Below are 18,756 nucleotides of genomic sequence, written 5' to 3'. Positions count from 1 at the left end.
TTGCCAGTGAGAAAGGAAAGTCAGGGAGTGTGTTGTGGCTCTCCTCGGTTTCACCTTCCCCACTCTCCTCTCTCCTCTCCTTCCTGCTGTTGGTGAGACGAATAGCAATGCTGGAGTGTGTGCATGTGGCCAAAAATGTCAAACAGCGGGTAAACAGCCCCTCTCCTGGAGCCTTCTCGCCGAGAGCAGGCGAAGTAGCACTTTAGATAATGACCTAGATACTTCTCTGGAAGAGACCCATGGCATTTGGTTTAAAAGACAAGCATTGAGAACAGCACCTCCAGCAATGAGTGGTGGCTCCATGGTTGCTATAGAAACAGATGGAAATTATGCAACTGTCCCTCCTCACGTGCTTTGGGAACCTATAAAGTAATTTATCTGACTGTCCAAAAGTCTTTCTAAATCAAATAGCACAGAGGTAATGTGTTGGAGGTAACATGTAGCTCATGGACTGAGTTCAGCCTAGTTGTAGTTACGGTAGCGGCTGCTGAGTCTTCCCCACGTGACCAGAAGGGCCACCTCCAGTTCAGTTTGTACCCCTGGATCAGATTAAGGTTCTATTTGCAAATGAACCCATCCCTGTGGAAAAGGAGGGTCAGGAAGAACATGACAGGTATGTACAACCCAACGGAGATCAATTTTATTAAGAAGAATGTGAACTATACAGTAGCCACACATAGAGAAGGGCCCAAAAGAACCCTTAGCATCCTCTGATGGGGCCTCATGGAGCCTTGTCCTGGGAGTGAGAACTGGGATCATGCTTCAACTTCCCCTTTCCAGCAATTACTTAGTGACCTTGGGTTTGTAAATGATGCAGCTCAATTTCTGCTTGAATTTTCCTTCTGAACAATGGTATAATAACTATATTTTCAGAAAGATATTCAGTAAACAAAAGTAGGAGGCTACATGAAACTTGACTATGGAAAAAAATGGAGGAACATGAAAACATTTTTTCCCTAAGCAGTGAATTGTTGTTTTTTTAGTTACCTTGTTGCATTCATCTTTCAAAAGAAATTTAAGTTGCAGGTGCAGGAGACTTGTCGGACTGCTTTGGTACGTAGGTGGGAATCACTGCTGATGCTCAAGAATAAAAGACCTGGCCTCCCAGAATCTCCCCCTTAAACTGAGGTCAGAAATCTGATCAGAAAAATTCCTAGAATCAACTCATCAGAAGATTTAATAATGTTTATTTCTTGTTATTTTTTATTTTAAATCTTCCCAATGAGCCCTCTGAGCTGACTGTTACAGATTGTACTATGAATGAGAAGGATGAAGATCAATCACTCAATCTGTATTGTTTAAAATACAAATTAATCAGTGACAGTCGCTGATTTAGAAGATGACGAGCAGTCACAGTGAGATAATGAAAATAATCTGATTTTAGGCAAAAGAAAATGATCTCCAATGAGATATTGGTATGTTCTCACTGATGGACTTGGGGCTTCCTTTCGGGATATCACCCTTGTCTTGGTTTTCATGATGTAGACACATGTAGGGTTGATTCCAGCTTGTTATATGTCCTCTGGAACAAACTGAGTCATAGCGTTTTAATTAGACTGTGAGTTCTTGCTTAATGGAGGTCTTTAGTAATTTATTCCTGTTTACATGTAATTCCTTGCCTATAAATACTTTCATCCATGTGGATTCTAGATCATTTCATAAATTAATAACACTTTGCCATATGGAAGCTCCAAAAATAACCAGAGTGCCCAGTGAGTCTGATTATCAAAGACTATGCCCCATCTCATTCCCTAGCATTGTGAAAGGAGTGTCCTCAGAATATGGCAATGGGAAAGGGGAATATTTCGGAGGGAGTGGAGCTCTGGGAAGTCCGTTGAGTTAGAGAGGGTCCCTTGCCTAAGGTGGTCCCCTGGCCTGACTCTCTGCTTTCTTCCATCTCAAGAACAGTGAAATGCTGTCTCCATTATTACCATTGACTTTGTTCCAGCCTTAGTATTCAACTTTCATCCCAAACTTGACATTTTCTGGTTTCCACTCTTCTCCCCTTAAACCCGTGTTGTCAATTGCGATTTACTCAAGGCATCACCTCTCTCGGAAAGCAGAGGAGCACGACCCATTGGGCAATTCTTTGGCCTAAATTCATCTTCCCTCCCATCTCTCTTCCCGCCTCCGGCTAGCTGGCTGGACCGCCCTTGCCGACGGCCCCGCGGAGCCCTCCTCCCTACCTGCCGAGCAGTCAGGGCCCTGGTAGCCCTCTTCACAGAGGCACAACCCCTCCTGGCAGTGTCCTCGGCCGCTGCAGGCGTTCGGACACCGCCGCTGGCCGCAGTCCTCACCGACGTAGCCCTCCTGGCACAGGCAGGTACCGTTGGCACAGGTCCCCTTCCCCGAACAGTCCCCGGGGCACCTCAGCTCGCTGCAGTCCTCGCCCGTGTAGGCCTCTTCGCAGACGCACTCCCCGTCCACGCACAGCCCGCGGGAGCTGCAGTCGGTCGGGCACCGGAGCTCCGAGCAGTCGTCCCCGCTGTACTCGCTGTCACAGACGCACTGGCCGTCCACACACACGCCCCGACTGGAGCAGCCCAGAGGGCAGTAGGGCTCCGAGCAGTTCTTGCCAAACCAGCCTTGATCGCAGATGCAGCCACAGGACTCGAGGCTGAAATTGCCGTGGCCACTGCAGTGAGGGATATAGTCCAGTTGTCCTGGAATGGCCAAGGAGAAGGTCAAAGGGCAGCTGTGGAACCTCCTGGCAGTGGGGTATGGGAAGGGGGCAGGCTGAGACCTCCACTGGCTCACTGACCAGATTTGTGTTGCTGAGAGGGAAGCTCAAGCTAGCTTGGCACGTCATCAGCTTCATGAATCTTTTCATCTAATGTGGGTTGTGGGTGTCTGGCATAGTGTTGAGGGTGAGGATGAGTGAGATTGGGTCCCTTGTCCTTTAGGAGCTCACCTGAAATGTGTCTTGGCTTGGGTTCCCTAGTGACTAATTGGGAGGTGCTCCCAGGAAAAAAACTGGTCATGGAGAAGAGGAGACAGGGAGGGAGGAGCCCAAGCCAGACATATTATCAAGCAAAGTCCCAGGGAGCGTGACTTGGGCTCAGTCCTGCAGGGGATCTTCTGGCCACAGGGCAAGCCACACCTCAACTGGGATGGAGGGCTGTCCCTGGAGGGTGTCAATTCTCATGCTCGTCCGTTCTCTACCTGGGGCAGATCAAGGAGGTTCTCAGAGCCTGGGGGCACCTGGCAACACACCCAGGTGCTGGTGCTGAAGATCGAAGGGGACGGAAGGGGACCAAGGGGATGGAGGCTGAGTAGCAGGCCTGTGAGGCAGGTCAAGGTCACATGTGCTGCAGATGCATCCTATTCCTCTCCTTCCCAGCATCTAACTAACTGCTCATCCTTCACAGTTCAGCTCCAGGGTCACTTCACAGGCTTGCCAGAACTTGTCTCATTTGGTGATTGTTTGCTGTGATCTTTTTAGGATTCTATGTGTATCTCCTGCCCTAGCCCTTACCATGTAATAACTAGAGTGGTTAATTTATCTGTCCAGCAAGAATCAAACAAACTTATTAAATGAACACCATAGCAGTACCTGCTTGGCATCCTTCTCAGCGCTTGGCCTTGGGGATAGGAAGTCAAGCAAGCTATGTCCTTGTTTAATTTTGCCACTTCATGCACTCCCTCCCCCAATGACCCAAAAGGGTACTATACTGACATTGGTTAACATAGATCTTCCTTATAGATCTTTCCACATCTTCCCAGGGAAACTGGTGGGAAGCTGGTTTAAAAAAACAGCCCACTTACAGAAGCCACCAGCTTCCCAGGCACTGAAGACCCATGTCCATGGACACCTGTGTCTTCCTATATTCCCCAACTCCACTGAAAAGGTGAACTCACTGAGGAAGGAGAGTCTGAACACCTGGACTTTGTCCTCTCAGTTTCAGATTATTTATAGTTTTGGTTATAAGGAGAAAGAGGTGAGAAAACCCAAGAAATATTTCTCTTCTCAAAGACTACCCCCAGTCTAGGTGTTTCAGAATGAATGTGTTGGACATCTCTCTGAACATATGGGCCTTTTCTCCCTATTAAAATGCCATTCCTGACACCTCTTTCATCCTTGGGCAAGGCTTGAGATATTAGACCCTAGAGAGGTAAAAGCTTGAACCCAAGATGGTAAGACACCGTCCTTTTCTCATTACAGACTGAATTGAATGGGTAGAAGGTACTGTTTTGGGTGAGAGAAGCTGGGCACAAAAGGGGACACACTTTCTGCTCACTGGGGATCTGCTGATAATTGCTACTGAATATGAAGTGCCTACTAGAGGCTGGGCTTTCATCTGAGTGGAGGTTTTTATATTTAATAACTCCTCGTCACTCTAGTCTGTTGAGGCGGAAAGGAACACATGGGTTAAGCAACTTGCTTAAGTCACAGGCTAGTAAGTAGCAGAGCTAGGACATGTAGTTAGGAAGTCTGGCCCTGAAGATGAGCTGACTTCTCTCAGAGAGGTCAAAAGAGTCATTCCTAAGTGTTAGTAGTTAGGATGTAGGTGAGGCTAGATATCCAAGTTCCGGATACTCAGCCTTTGGTTGGGGAGAGGCTTGGAATAAGCTCTGTGGGTGGGTATGGGCGCAGATGTATGCACAGCCACGTGTTTTGGTGGAGGGGGCAGGGGCTGAAACTTCCAGCTTGCTGGAGAAGATGGGGCCAGGTCCTCTGAGGTTTTAATGACTGTAATTTTCTCAGACGGGAGAAAGGCTGAGATGGAGTGAACAGAGCGCCTGCATTCTCTAGTCCCTCCGGTTAACATGGATAGATATCAATTCAACAGCCTGTGAAAACCAAAGATGAATGAAGACAGACATCAAATTCCCTGCTCGCCACAGCAGTTGCTGTGCTGAACCGATGTACCGTTCCCTGACTCATCCCCCCCAAATTAGGTTAATGTATTTCAGACTGGCTAAGCACTGTAGAGAGTCCCTATGCCGAATCCCCTGGGAAAGGACCACACTTAGATCTTAGGTAGAGGTGTATTAACAGAGAGCTACAGACGAGGGCACTTTTTTTTCTCCCCTCTGTGTGAAGAGGTGCCAGATTTCTCAGGCACTGGTGTGATCACCCAGATTCCCGCTCCCTGTCTGCTCAGCACCCTCCCTCCCCTCCAGAGACTGGCTCTAAGCTCCAGAACTCTACCTGTGGCCGCACTCTCCGGGCAGCAGTTGCTGGTGCATTGGTCCCGCAGAACTGACACCTCCCTCTCCAGCATCTCAATTCGGCTCAGCAGCTCCTGTAGCACCTGGGCCGAGCTGGCACACGGGCAGGCCTTCTTGGGGAGGTTGATCCTGTGCGTGAAGGTGACCTGGCTCTCGTGGTCCGAGGTCTGGCCCGTGTACTCCGTCAGCACCTCGTCTTCGGGGCTCACCTCGTGCTCGGCCGAGGCCTCCAGCCCCGAGGAGCAGAGGCTGTCCAGGGGCACGTTGATGTTGTACACGTGGTTGAAGACTACCGGCTGTTCCTTGCTGGATGCATTGTAGCTGGCAGCACCTCCTTCCTCCTCCACTGCTGGTCTCTGGACCCTTTCCATGGTGACCTCCAGCTGACACTCCGAGGGCTTGAGCAAGGAGCCCAGAAGGATCAGGTTGACGCCAATGAGCACGTTCTTCAAGACCACTGTCTCCCCGTCTGCCCCCATCCTCTCAGTAGAGTTCCGGGTTCAAGACTAGCCTGCAGCAGAAAGCATGGGATATGCAAGAGAAACCAGGGGATGAACCAGAAGGCCTCTGAGACCTGCACCTGGGCATACTGCAGTGCACAGTCCTACAAAACTAAAGGATGGCAGTGAAGATTTTTAAGGGGATGTTTGGGAAGTGACTACCAGGGTCATGAAAGCACAGAGCTTTTTGTCCTCTAGAGAAATCCCTGAGAATGGACATTGCTTCTGCAGAAAGACATTTTGATTTTCCAAAGGTTTATCTAGAACACATGATTCTGGCCCCTCATTGGGCAGGTGGTTCCAACAAAGAGGATCTGCAAGGACTCGGGACAGGGGCTCTGTGGACAGGAGAACTCAGAGCTTCATTTCACTTCTGGGTGAGAATTAGGATGCTGGGTACTATGAAGCCTTAGGCATACCCTCAAATTTCCCCTGATGTGTATTAGGATGGGGCCCAGACAGCCACTTCAAAATAACTTATTAACTCCTCTAAGCTCATCTATTCAAATACAAGTTGACTTCAGAATAACCAAGCAGGCAGATAATATAGTTCCAGGTAATTGTGGTTGTTAATAATCCTTGGGTACATTTGTGATTATCTGGAACTGTGTAAGCTGAACTTTCTTTTAATCTTCTCATTAGTACAGTCCCAGTGCTTTGTGACTGCAGGGTGCCTTTCTTCCGAGGTCCTGTTTGAATTTCTAAAATAATGAATTAGCTCCTCTGCTGGTTACCTAGTCACCAAGAACCAGGAAACATGATAAATTTACTACGATGCAAATCAGTTTTACAGAAATTATATTTCTTTTGTACTCCCTGTGTAACAGAGAAAAGAGGCTTACAGACTTTAGTTCTAAAGGTAATGTTAGAGTTAAGAAGATTAAGGACAAAGGAGCAGAGTGAAAATATATATATGAGTTTGGGAAGAAGGCAATGGATGACAGCTAACATCAACTGAAGGTGTACTGCGTACAGACTGTGCTGGGCACCTCACATGGGATCTTACTTGACCCTCAGAACAACCTTATGGTTGAATGTTATGATTGTCCCCATCTTGTAATGGAGTGAATTCTGCCTAGAAAGCTTAAGATTTGAATGCAGATCAGACTCCAAAACCTGTGTTCTTAATGGCTATGCTCCAGTGCTTTTCCTGAAAAGAACGTTCAGTTTTCTCTAGTCTCTGATGGAAATTGTGTTAGTTCTGGGAATATTGAGATTAGAAAGTTTTGCTAGGACTAGAGCCAGTGTTTCTTCCTCCACGAAGCATTCTGCTCTCACCTTTTTATTCCTGTTCCCTCAGGAGGCTAAGGAACATCCCGAGCACTGGCTAAGGTCATCCCTGACTCCTTATAAACCCTCTCTGAGAGCATTTGCCATATTAGACCATGAATTTCCTTTGCTTCTGCCCCTGCCAGCCCCACCTCCTATCTCCCCACACTGGACCCAAACTGCTTAGTCAATTTAGGTCAGATTACATCTTATCCACAGGCTTCCCAGGTGGCTCAGTGGATAAACAATCCATCTGCCAGTGCAGGAGACATAGGAGATGTGGTTTGATCCCTGGGTCAGGAAGATCCCCTGGAGAAGGAAATGGCAACCCACTCCAGTACTCTTGCCTGGAGAATCCCATGGACAGAGAAGCCTGGCAGGCTGCAGTCCATGGGGTCACATGACTGAATGAGCACACAACACACATTTTATCCACAGTATTTAATATGTGTGTAGGACAGCAAAAGTGCTTAATGTCATGGTTGTTGAATGAATAAGTGGGTGGATACATGGAAGGATGGATAAACAGGTGAATTAGTGAGTAAATGCCCGGTGAACAAAAGGCTGAATCATTCTCCAACTCATTTGATATCTTTGCATTATCCTCAAGTTATTCACTATTCTCTTCAATTTTGGTTCAACTGGACAATTTCTGAGGATTGCTTTAAGAGTAATCTGTATTAGTGACTATTATGAAAACCATTTCTAATATTACATTTTCTATGTTACATGTTAGACTAAAATCTTCATTTCCAATATGAAGAGGAAGCAGAGCAGAGTAGAGCTATTACGATTCCAGACTCTAGAGCCAGACTGCCTGGTTCTTCCTCTATCCAAGGACTCCCTTGAAATCACTGGAACATGTGAGAAATCCCCTCCATCATTTGACAGTGAAAAGTTCAACCTTACCATGACCTGGTTCAAAGAAGTGTGAGGTTCTTGGAATGATGGGAGATGTGGCTATCCCCTGGCTACATCAGATGAGGTGAGCTAACCTTAAGGATAGATGGAGTGACATGTCTGAACCAAACTGCCCTCATAACTCAAATCTCTTTTCAAGCCCTTCTTTCTGAGGCATTACTAGGCTTCTCATTTCCAGATGCTCTAGGCATTGCATCCTTGGAGTGGCATCTGCCCTTATATCATTGAAAGCTTCTGATAAAAGTCATTTACACTTAAGGCTAAGAGTCTTTGCTACCTCATTTGCTAAACTGGAGTTGGGCTGTCTGATCCATGTTGATATTGCTGAACAGCTTTTTTCCCTAAGAATTGTAAGATTGTCATGTAACATCCATAGCACTTAACATAGCTTTTTGCACAGAGCAGACACTCCATAAGTAAGTGAAAGAAATGAAAAGGAAGATCGGTGACAGGAAAATTAAAAGGGAAAAATGTTAGGTGCCACACCTAAGTCTAAAGCAATAACTACAAAATTATATGTGGAGAGAAAAGTAGAGCTTTCACTGTGAAAAACCCAAGACTTTCGTCAATAACCAAACTGACTGTGAATTAATCAACAGTGTGATTTTTTGTTACTTTCAAAACCTTATTTAGACTCAGGCTCTATTTATTTATTTATTTACTTGTGTATATATTTATTTACTTATTTATTGAAGTATAGTTGATATACAGAGTCAGGCCTCATTAATTGCAATACAGACTATGGGAGTTCCTTGATACCTACATGCGTAAAGAATTCGCTTGCAGTGCAGGAGACACAGGAGACATGAGAACTGGATTCTATTCCTGGGTCGGGAAGATCCTTTGGAGGAGGAAAATGGCAACCTACTCCGGTGTTCTTGCCTGAAAAATCCCAAGGACAGAGGAGCCCAGCAGGCTACAGTCCAGAGGGTTGCAAAGCGTCTGAAATGACTCAGTGACTAAGCACAGATAGACCAGGCTGTTGTTGTTTAGTCACTGAGTTGTGTCTGACTCTTTTGCCACTCTATGGACTGTAGCCCACCAGGCTTCTTTGCCCATGGGATTTTCCAGGTAAGAATACTGGAGTGGGTTGCCATTTCCTTCTCCAGGGGATCTTCCCAACCCAGGGATCGAACTTGCATCTCCTGCTTGACAGGTAAATTCTTTACCACTTAGCCTCCTGGGAAGCCCAGACTAGGCCGAGCAGGGGGCTATTTTGCTCTGTCCTGCATTCACTATTGATGACTTCTGGGTGGTGAGGATGCTGAAGGTACTCAAAATCCTGCCATAGGAGAGGGAGGAGTTTAGCATTCTTGTCCAGGGAAGTGATAGCTCTGGAGATATTGTTCTTTTATCATTCATTCCTTTGACAGATATTTATTGAGTACCTACTATTGCACTGGTTCTTTATTTGCAGAAGTTATATTTAAGTGTGTGTGTAGGGGGAAGGAGTGGCAGGGGGGGAGGACAAACAACACATCAATACCCACAATTACATTGTGTATCATATATAATATATGATATAGTGCATATTATATGATATTTTAATACATGATGATGTAACATTCATTTGTGTGTGCTGTATCAGCAAGTGGTAACTGCAGTGGAGGAAAGGAAAAGAGAAGGGAACAGAGGAGGTACCAGGGCAGTAGAGTCACATGGACATCTTATGGAGCCTGGCCAGGGAAGACTGGTCCCAGGAGGTGACCGCTCAGCAGAGACCTGAAGGAAGTGAGTAATGAGCTTAGCAGACAGCTGAGGGAGAGCATTCCAGGCACGGGGAACCTCAAGGAGGAGGGCTCTGATGCAGGCGCTGGCCTGGTGAGTTTGAGTGACAGCGAAATGGGAGGCCAGTGAATGAGGGAGCGGCTGTGGGGGTGAGGTCAGAGAAGGAGTGGGGGCCAGATCGGAGAAGGCCTTGTGAACCATCGTAAGGGCCTGGGCTCTTACTGTGGGGATATATATGGTCATTGTTCTCAAATGCCTCCGCATACCAAGTGTTTCTGATGACCTAGTCCCTATGTTTGAGAAACAGTTGGCCTCACGAAAGAGATGGAAAGACAAGAAAATATAATGCCAGGGCACTGTGATCATTATCATGACCAACAAAGACATAAAATGCCCCTGAGAAGGCTGGAGGTGACACAGCAACTTTGCCTGGGGTGCAAGGGGAAGTTGAGCAGAGGGTGGTGGGTAACAGGCAGTGACAGTTGCCAAGTATTTCTGGCCTGCCTTTCCAGACACGTGGTAGGACTACACCTTCCAGGACTGTATTTTCCCGCCCCCTGTTGGTAAGGTGAGGCCATGTCACTAGTACTGGCCAATGGTTGTGAGAGAAACTCCTGGGGATCACTTCTTTGGCTGCTGCTGCTGCTAAGTTGCTGGCAGGGGGTCATGAATCGCGGACTGGTGGCTTCCCAGGTGGCTCAGTGGTAAAGAATCCACCTGTCAGTGCAGGAGACGCAAGAGACTTGGGTTCAATTCCTGGGTCGTGAAGATCCCCTGGAGAAGGAAATGACAACCCACACCAGTATTCTTGCCTGGGAAATCACATGAACAGAGGAGGCTGGTTGGCTACAGTCCATGGGGTGATTGCAAAGAGTCGGACGTGGCTAAGTGACTGAGTACTACCCTCTAGAGCTTTCTTCTTTGCATTGATGGTGACTGGCAATGTTCAAGATGCGACTGCTTTCTCAGTCTGAATGACTATGATATAGGGTGTCCTGGCTGGGTACAGTGGATGTTCAGTGCACAAGAGAGAAATAAACCTTTGGTCTTTGAAGCACAGATGTTGGTATGACTTTTCCCTACAGCATAAGTTGGTCTATCAGATGATAATATGGAACTGGAATTTAATAGTTGACCCTTTAGGTAGGGAAGACAGAAATTCATTATAGACAAAAGAAATTGCATTTGCTGAAACTGACATGTGCACAAATATGACTTATTTAAGGAATGCAAATATTTGAAGGGCTGTTAAATGCTTTAGCATTGGGCTTTTACAAAGCAAAAGGTCCAAGGGAGGTAATTTCCCCCAGATGGGAGAATCCACAAGGAAACAGATTTGGGCTCCATGTAAAGAACAATTTTTCTAATTCTTGGAGCTATTGGGTTGTCAGGAGAGGGAGTGAGTCCCTGGTCACTGGAGGTGTTCAAATACAAGCCCCAAGACTACTCAGTGAGAATGCTAAAGATGAGCTTTCAAGCATCACATGAGAGATTGGACTAAAATGAACATTAAAGACTTCTGTTTCCTGATGTTTTATGAATTCATGGTCTTATGTATCCTTTGAGAAGTCTACCCATGATAATACTGTATTCGTTTCCTAGGGCTGTCATAACAAATCACCACAAACTTGGTAGCCTGAAGCCACAGAGCTTTGTTCTCTCACAGTTCTGGAGACTGGAAGGCCAAAATGAAGATGTCATCAGGGTTAGTCCCTTCCGAGGCTCCAGGGGAAAGTCTATTTCATACTTCTCTCCTAGCTTCTGGTGATGGCGGGCCTTGCTTGGCATTCCTCAGCTAGCAGATACATCACTCCAGTCTCTGCCTCCATCCTCACTTTGCTCTCTGCCTGCATCTCTGTGATGTCATGGGGCCATCTTCTTTTAAGGACATCAGTCATCTTGGATTAAGGGCTCATCACTCCAGTATAACCTCATCTTAACTAATTACATCCCCAATGACCCTATTTCCAACTAAGGTCACATTCTGAGGTGCCAGGGTCAGAACTGCAACATTATCTTATTTGTGGGACACATTTCAACCCATAATACAAACCGATAATGAACTGAGCATTTACCAGGCACCAGATTAATCATTTTCCTTATATTATGTCGTTCATTCCTTATAACAACCCTATATGCTAAGAGGAGTGACATTTAGGAGTTATTTAGCAACAGGTATGGCTCAGGCTTCCCAGGTGGTGCTAGTGGTAAAGAATCCCCCTGCCAATTCAGGAGATGCAAAAGATGAGGGTTTGATCCCTGGGTCGGGAAGATCCCCTGGAGTAGAAAATAACAACATACTCCAATATTCTTGCCTGGAAAATTCCATGGGCAGAGGAGCCTGGCAGGCCACAACACATGGGGTTGCAGAGAGTCAGACACAACTGAGCCCAGAGCCCATGGCTCAGGCCACAACCAATCCAAAGGGGGCATGTATCATCAGACCCGCTGTAAACGGGTTGCAGAGCAGGGCTCTGTGGTGATTTCAGCATAGTGGTAAGTCCTCTTTCAAGTTCCATTATTGGAGACGAGGAAAATGAGCTTCAGGAAAGGCCAAAGAATGTGACCAAGATTTCACAGCTAATGAGCACAGGAGCCAAGGCTGAACCCAGATCTTGCTGACCACGGTTTGTACTCTTAGCTGCTGTTTTTTCAGGCAGCTTTAATTAGCGGCCACATAGCACTCTCATGAAAAGACTGAGAGCTCTTACAGATCAGCACTCTCTTCTCCCAGGATCAGATTTAGGACTTTCTGACAGCGATGACTTTTCGCTTAATGTTTTCTCCACCCAGTCCAGGCTACTACCCCCAGAAATTGCTTTAGCTTCTCCCCCTGGAGGGAAAGCTTGTCTGCTGGCTCTCTATTGAAAAGCGCCCAGCCTCCATAGTGTCTCAGAGAATCAAGAGCAGTGCTAGCTAAGCCAGTAAACCTTGATCCTAGAGGGGTCGGGAGACATTTTTTACACTTACCCTTTCCCAGGACAGTTCCCACCAGCCGGCATTTACAGAAACCCAGGGCTTGCCCTGGCCCCCTCCGGCTTTACTCACTTCTCTGAGCTCTCTCTGGCTTGTCCCCAGCCGGCTCAGTCACAAACTATTGTTAACTATCCTGAGGACCTCTCTGCTTCTCTTGTGTCTCTATTTGCATTTGACTGAGAATGCTTTCTGAGGGCAGGCAGAGAGAGGGGGTGGGATGGATGGCATGGGACACTTTGCTTTTTCTTATTTCATCTGAAGCCTGCTGGAGGCGGGAGGGGAATGAAATTTATGCTTATGTAATTCCTACTTAATAAATGTGCCCTTAGTTTTGCTAAACTCATTTCACTTAATAATTATTTCTAAGTGGCTTTTCTTTCTTGTGTTCCTGAAAGCTTCCCTCTCTGGCTTCCTTCTCTACCTCCATCTCCGTCTCCTCTGGAGCACAAGGAATGTTGACTGTTCTGCACGTGGTCTCTTTCCATGGCACTCCTCAGCGATGCTGCTGGGTAGATTTTTGCAACTAACTTCCTATGAGGGAGGCCTGGTCTAATCCCGTGGCGTATCCAAGAATGTCACCATCCATGTGTTGGTCTCATTTAGAGGGGTCCAGCCTGCTCTGACACCCGTGGTCTGGCTTTGGTGTGAGGTGGTGACTGTACCTCTAAGCTAGATGCCAAATCTCTGTCACCACAAGCAACTGAGGAGACTGGAGGGGACCAGCAGAGCCCCTCCACGGGCTCCCTCACTGTCTTCCTATATCTCAGGTGAGTCATCCCACTGCAGCTGGAAGACTCCAGGATAGAAGCAAAACCAGTCAGTCAGAGGATGAAGTGGTGGGAGTCGGGGGGAGGGGAAGAGGGGGAAAGCAGAGAAGATGGGGAAGACGAAAGAGCAGAGCGCCAGACTGGAGAGAGGAGCAGAGAGAGTTCTACAGGTAGCGGGAGAAAACATCAGCCTGAGGAACAAGATAATACATTTGGGGTTCGAAGATGCACTGACTCTTGTGAACAAGACAGGTAGCTAACGACTCTCCAAATGAGAGTGCAAGCGAGTATTGCAGCTATTCAATAGCTCCATACCCAAGAAATCTGTGTGATGCCATTGATTTATTTCCTCCACTCCAGCCTCCTTATCAGTATAATTATCATGGAGCACCAGAGGTGTTTCTGGGTCATGTGTAAGAGGCGACATGGTCCTGGATGGTCCTCCAGGCCAGGGGATACCATGTTACTGGGGTGTGCCCTCTTCTCTGGGTGGCATGTGGGGAGAGCTTGGGTCACCGGGGCTTGGCCAACTCTTGCCCTAGCTAAAGTTTTTCTTAAGTAGCTTTTCTTTCCTTTGGCCTCCTCCAGTGCCTTTCCCAGCTTTATTTCTTCATGTTGAAGAACTTTGCTACTGTTATAGAAGAATATTTCGGGAACCATCACCTTTACCTAGGCTCAGAGGAGGAGAAAACTGGTCTCAAGAAGGTGGGATGTGGGGTGGGAGGAAGGAGGAGAAGGTGATGACGAGGGAGAGAAAAAGCCACAAGTCACTCACGTGGAAGCTATGCCTTTGAGTTTTTTCATTTTTATTTCCTCCTAGAATCACAGAGGGAGTGAAAGAGGCAAACTCAGGTTGAGGAACCTGGGAAAAAATAGGAGTGTGTAGGTTGTTGGGCAGGTAAGGAGAAGTGGTCTCCTGGGGGTGGGCGGCCAGTGCTCTGTTTAGATTTTCTGGCTTCCACTAACCTTAGTCCCCATGCTGTCCCTGGGAATGATTTATAAACCAGAACCATAGCTGTGAAAAAATGACAGTCTTTTTTGTGCGCTTTTTTTTTTTTTAGTTAGTTGGAATTAGTTTAAAAATAGTTCCCTGCCTGCCTTTGGGATGCTCTGTCACTTGGAGAAAGAGGGTAATTACGAAAGACGAGGGTGTAATGTGATTACCGCCGGCCCCATTGTGTCAGTGGGGGAGGCATCAGGGCTGCTGGGAGGACCGGCCCGCTCCTCTACATCAGTACCGGGCCTTTATTGGGCTTGTCAGCTTTCTGAAAAGAACCTGAGGGCAGAAAACTCCCCACAGACAGGACTCTATGGCTGGCCCAAAGCTGTCAGGAAGGACACGGAGTGGTGTAGGAGGAGATGCAAGGCCAGGCTTGGGTGTCGCCTCCCACCAGGACTGGCCACCTCACGCCTGCTCCTGAACCCCGTTCCCTGATGGTCCCCCTCGAGGGGTCTGCAGGACGGGTCTTTGGTTCAGAATGTGATAGAGCCACATGCATTTTTTGGCACAAGTGTTCAGTCCGGCATATTTGTGTGTGTGTGTATGTGTGTGTGTGTGTGTGTGTGTGTGTGTGCGTGTGTGTTCCTGGGGGATAGAGAAACTGCACTGCTGGATCGAGAAATCTGGCTTCTGGTCTTGTCCTCAGCTCTGTCTTGTACCATCTGTGATCATTCCAAGTGACGTGGCCTCTCAGAGCGGTTCCTTCTTCATCTGGAAAGTGGGGTCCTGAATATCCAGCAAGGGAGTGACAAAGTCCACCTACCGGAAGTGAATGTGAGGCCATCTTGGTTTGAATCTCTGCTTTACAATACAAGGGGCAAGGCTGGGCAAGTTTTACCGCTGGGGGAGCACCTATTTCCTTTTGGGAGCAGCTAAGGCTGATGGTATGCCTTCCAGGTTTCCCCATGATTTTTGGTAAATAGAGATCCCATTTAGGTGAAAATTTATTCAATTTTTATAGATGCCAGAGAATTCTAAGCATCTGTAGAACATTCAACTACATACATATATATGTAAAACCATGTACATACATAGTTATACACACACACACACACACACACACACACACACACACACACATATGGAGAAGGGCAAGGCAACCCACTCCAGTATTCTTGCCTGGAAAATCCCACAGAGAGAGGAGCCTAATGGGCTATAGTTCATAGGGTCACAAGGAATCAGACATGACTGAGGTGACTTAGCATGCATGCACATATGTATATATATACATGTGTATGTATATATATATAGATGTATGGCTTCCCAGGTGGCTCAGTGGTAAAGAATCCACCTGCCTATGCAGGAGATGTAGGGGTCGAGGGTTTGATCCCTGGGTCAGGAAGATCCCCTGGAGAAGGAAATGGTAACACGCTCCAGTATTCTTACCTGGAAAATCAATCCCATGGACAGAAGAGCTTGGTGGGCTACAGTCCATGGGGTCGCAAAGAGTCAGACACAAGTGAGCATGTGTGTGTATATGTGTGTGTGTGTGTGTGTATGTATGTATGTGTAGTCATATGTAAAATATAGTACCCCATTTAATCCTCAAAATAAGCAATAGGATTATTCTAGTTTTATAGACCAGCTCAAAGTATGGGAGTGATTTGCCCAGTTACACACAGTGAATTTGAGCTAGTGAATTAGAGTTAAATGCTAAGTCACATTTCCAGACTCTCAGTTCAGTCATAGATACCACAGCCTCCCTCTGCCAGCCACCTTTGTCCTTTGGAAATAGGTAGGATATAAATAATGAATCCCCAATTAATCTCCACCATTTTGGTTTGGAAATTCTTCTAAGAGCCTGACCTTTTGCTATCATTAATATCTATTTTTCATCTGTGTTTCTCGAGCTGGGAGAACAGCATGTCACCATTTGCTGATCAATTATTCTTCTTGAACAGTCATCATCCTGCTTTTCATCTTTCTCTTCTTTCCATTTAATAAAAGTGCAAAGCGAAGTTTCATCTAAGAAAGATGACCACTCAGACTATAGCCCAAACCGATGCTTTTTTTTTCTTTCCCAAGATACCCCTTAAAACAGATGAAGAAATTGGTTTAGAATATAAAAAGTAGTCTCTGGCCACATGGGGTTTATAATCTAGTTGAGAAGACTAGGCTCATACATGTGAAACTGAAGGTCAAGTCAAGGTTGTCCATTGGTACTATTGGTCACTTAAAGTTTAATACATGCTCCTCACAGTGTGGGAGAGGTGACCAGAAAAAAACTTTCTGGAGAGGTAGTGTCCCAGGCTGCATAGAAGGGTGGTGTGGGAAAGGTGGGTAAGAGTTGTGGGGGGTGAGTGGGGAAGGGGCAAAGGGCACAGCACACGCAGAGTTGATTGAAGTCTCAAGGCTAAATGCAAGGAAGTTCTGCCTCTGTAGGGGCTATCTTCAGTCTGCATGAAGGTTTAAAATCAATTAAAACTATATTTTGAAAATGTATGACAATAATCCCTCCATGTTCTGTGTGTGCCTGAGGATAGGGGAGCGCACATGTCCCAATTCTCAGTAGTGCTTCCAAGGCTGGATATTCAGGTGGTCAATTCAGGGCCAGGCTAATTTATGAATGTGGGCTCAGAACATCTTTTTTTTCCCCTATTAAACTTTTTATTTTGTATTAGGGTATAGCCAATTAACAATGTTGTAACAGTTTCACAGGTGAACAGTGAGGGGATTCAGCCACACATATACATGTATCCTTTCTCCCCTGAACTCCCCTCCCATCCAGGCTGCCATATAACATTGAGGAGAGTTCCACATGCTATACTGTGGATCCTTGTTGGTCATCCATTTTAAATATAGCAGTGTGGCACATCCATCCCAAACTCCCTCACTACCCCTTCTTCCCAACCTTCCTCCCCGGCAACCGTAAGTTCGTCTTCTAAGTTTGTGAGTCTCTTTGTCTCTTTTGTAAGTTCATTTGTATCATTTCTTTTTAGATTCCACATGTAAGGGATGTCATGAAATATTTTTCTTCTCTGTCTGACTTAACTTCTTTCAATATGACACTCTCTAGGTCAAACCATGTTGCTGCAAATGGTATTATTTCTTTCATTTTAATGGCTGAGTAATATTCCACTGTGTATATGTACCACATCTTCTTTATCCATTCCTCTGTTGATGGACATTTAGGTTGCTTCCATACCTTGGCTATTGTAAACAGAGCTGCAATAAACATTGGGGTGCCTGTTTCCTTTCAGATCATGTTTTTCTCTGGATATATGCCCAGGAGTGGAATTGCTGGATCACATGGTAACTCTATTTTTAGTTTTTTAAGGAACCTCCATACAGTTCTCCATAGTAGCTATACCAATTTACATTCCCACCAACAGTGTTGGATGGTTCCCTTCTCTTCACACCTTCTCCAGCATTTATTGTTTGTGCATTTTTTGACACTAGCCATTCTGGCTGATGTGAGGTGATATCTCACTGTAGTTCTGATTTGCATTTCTTCAATAATTAGTCATGTCAAACATCTCTGTATGTGCCTCTTGGCCATTTGTATGTCTTCTTTGGAGAAATGTCTGTTTAGGTCTTCTGCCCATTTGTTGATTGGATTGTTTGTTTAGACGCTGTTAAGTGTCAAGAATGCTGGGAGAAATATCAATAACCTCAGATACACAGATGATACCACCCTTATGGCAGAAAGCGAAGAAAAACTAAAGAGTCTCTTAATGAAAATGAAAGAGGAGAGTGAAAAAGTTGGCTTAAAACTCAACATTCAGAAAACTAAGATCATGGCATCCAGTCCCATCACTTCATGGCAAATAGATGGGGAAACAGAGGAAACAGGGACAGACTTTATTTTTTTGGGCTCCAAAATCACTGCAAATGGTGACTTCAGCCATGAAATTAAAAGATGTTTGCTCCTTGGAAGAAAAGCTATGACCAACCTAGATAGAATATTCAAAAGCAGAGATATTACTTTGCCAACAAAGGTCCATCTAGTCAAAGCTATGATTTTTCCAATAGTCATGTATGGATGTGAGAGTTGGACTATAAAGAAAGCTGAGCGCCAACGAATCAATGTTTTTGAACTGTGGTGTTGGAGAAGACTCTTGAGAGTCCCTTGGACTGCAAGAAGATCCAACCAGTAAATCCTAAAGGAAATCAGCCCTGAATATTCATTGGAAGGACTGATGTTGAAGCAATACTTTGGCTACCTGATGTGAAGAACTGACTCATTGGAAAAAACCCTGATGCTGGGAAAGATTGAAGGCGGAGGAGAAGGGGACAACAGAAGATGAGATGGTTGGATGGCATCACCGACTAGATGGACATGAGTTTGAGCAAGCTCTGAGAGTTGGTGATGGATAGGGACCCTGGTGTTCTGCAGTCTATAGGGTTGCAAAGAGTTGGACATGACTGAGCGGCTGAATTGAAGTGTCATGAGCTGTTTGTAAGAATTATAATTATAAATGTA

General features: G+C 46.0%; 1 protein-coding gene across 1 annotated transcript in view; it reads right to left on the bottom strand.

The window, feature by feature from the left end:
* The window catches only part of TNR (tenascin R), a 462,914-nt gene that overhangs the window by 85,299 nt on the left and 358,859 nt on the right, over positions 1-18,756 (bottom strand). The window contains exons 3-4 of the mRNA XM_043486081.1: positions 5,153-5,683; positions 2,187-2,663 (exon numbers count right to left, since the gene is read on the bottom strand). Coding sequence (XP_043342016.1) covers positions 2,187-2,663; positions 5,153-5,651 — 976 coding nt within the window. The 5' untranslated portion in view covers positions 5,652-5,683. The remainder of the gene's footprint in view (positions 1-2,186; positions 2,664-5,152; positions 5,684-18,756) is intronic.

The sequence above is a fragment of the Cervus canadensis genome, chromosome 13, assembly GCF_019320065.1.
Source record: "Cervus canadensis isolate Bull #8, Minnesota chromosome 13, ASM1932006v1, whole genome shotgun sequence".
NCBI lineage: Eukaryota > Metazoa > Chordata > Mammalia > Artiodactyla > Cervidae > Cervus > Cervus canadensis.
The sequence above is the reverse complement of the archived record's forward strand: the minus strand, read 5'-3'. Positions and strand labels throughout refer to the sequence as shown.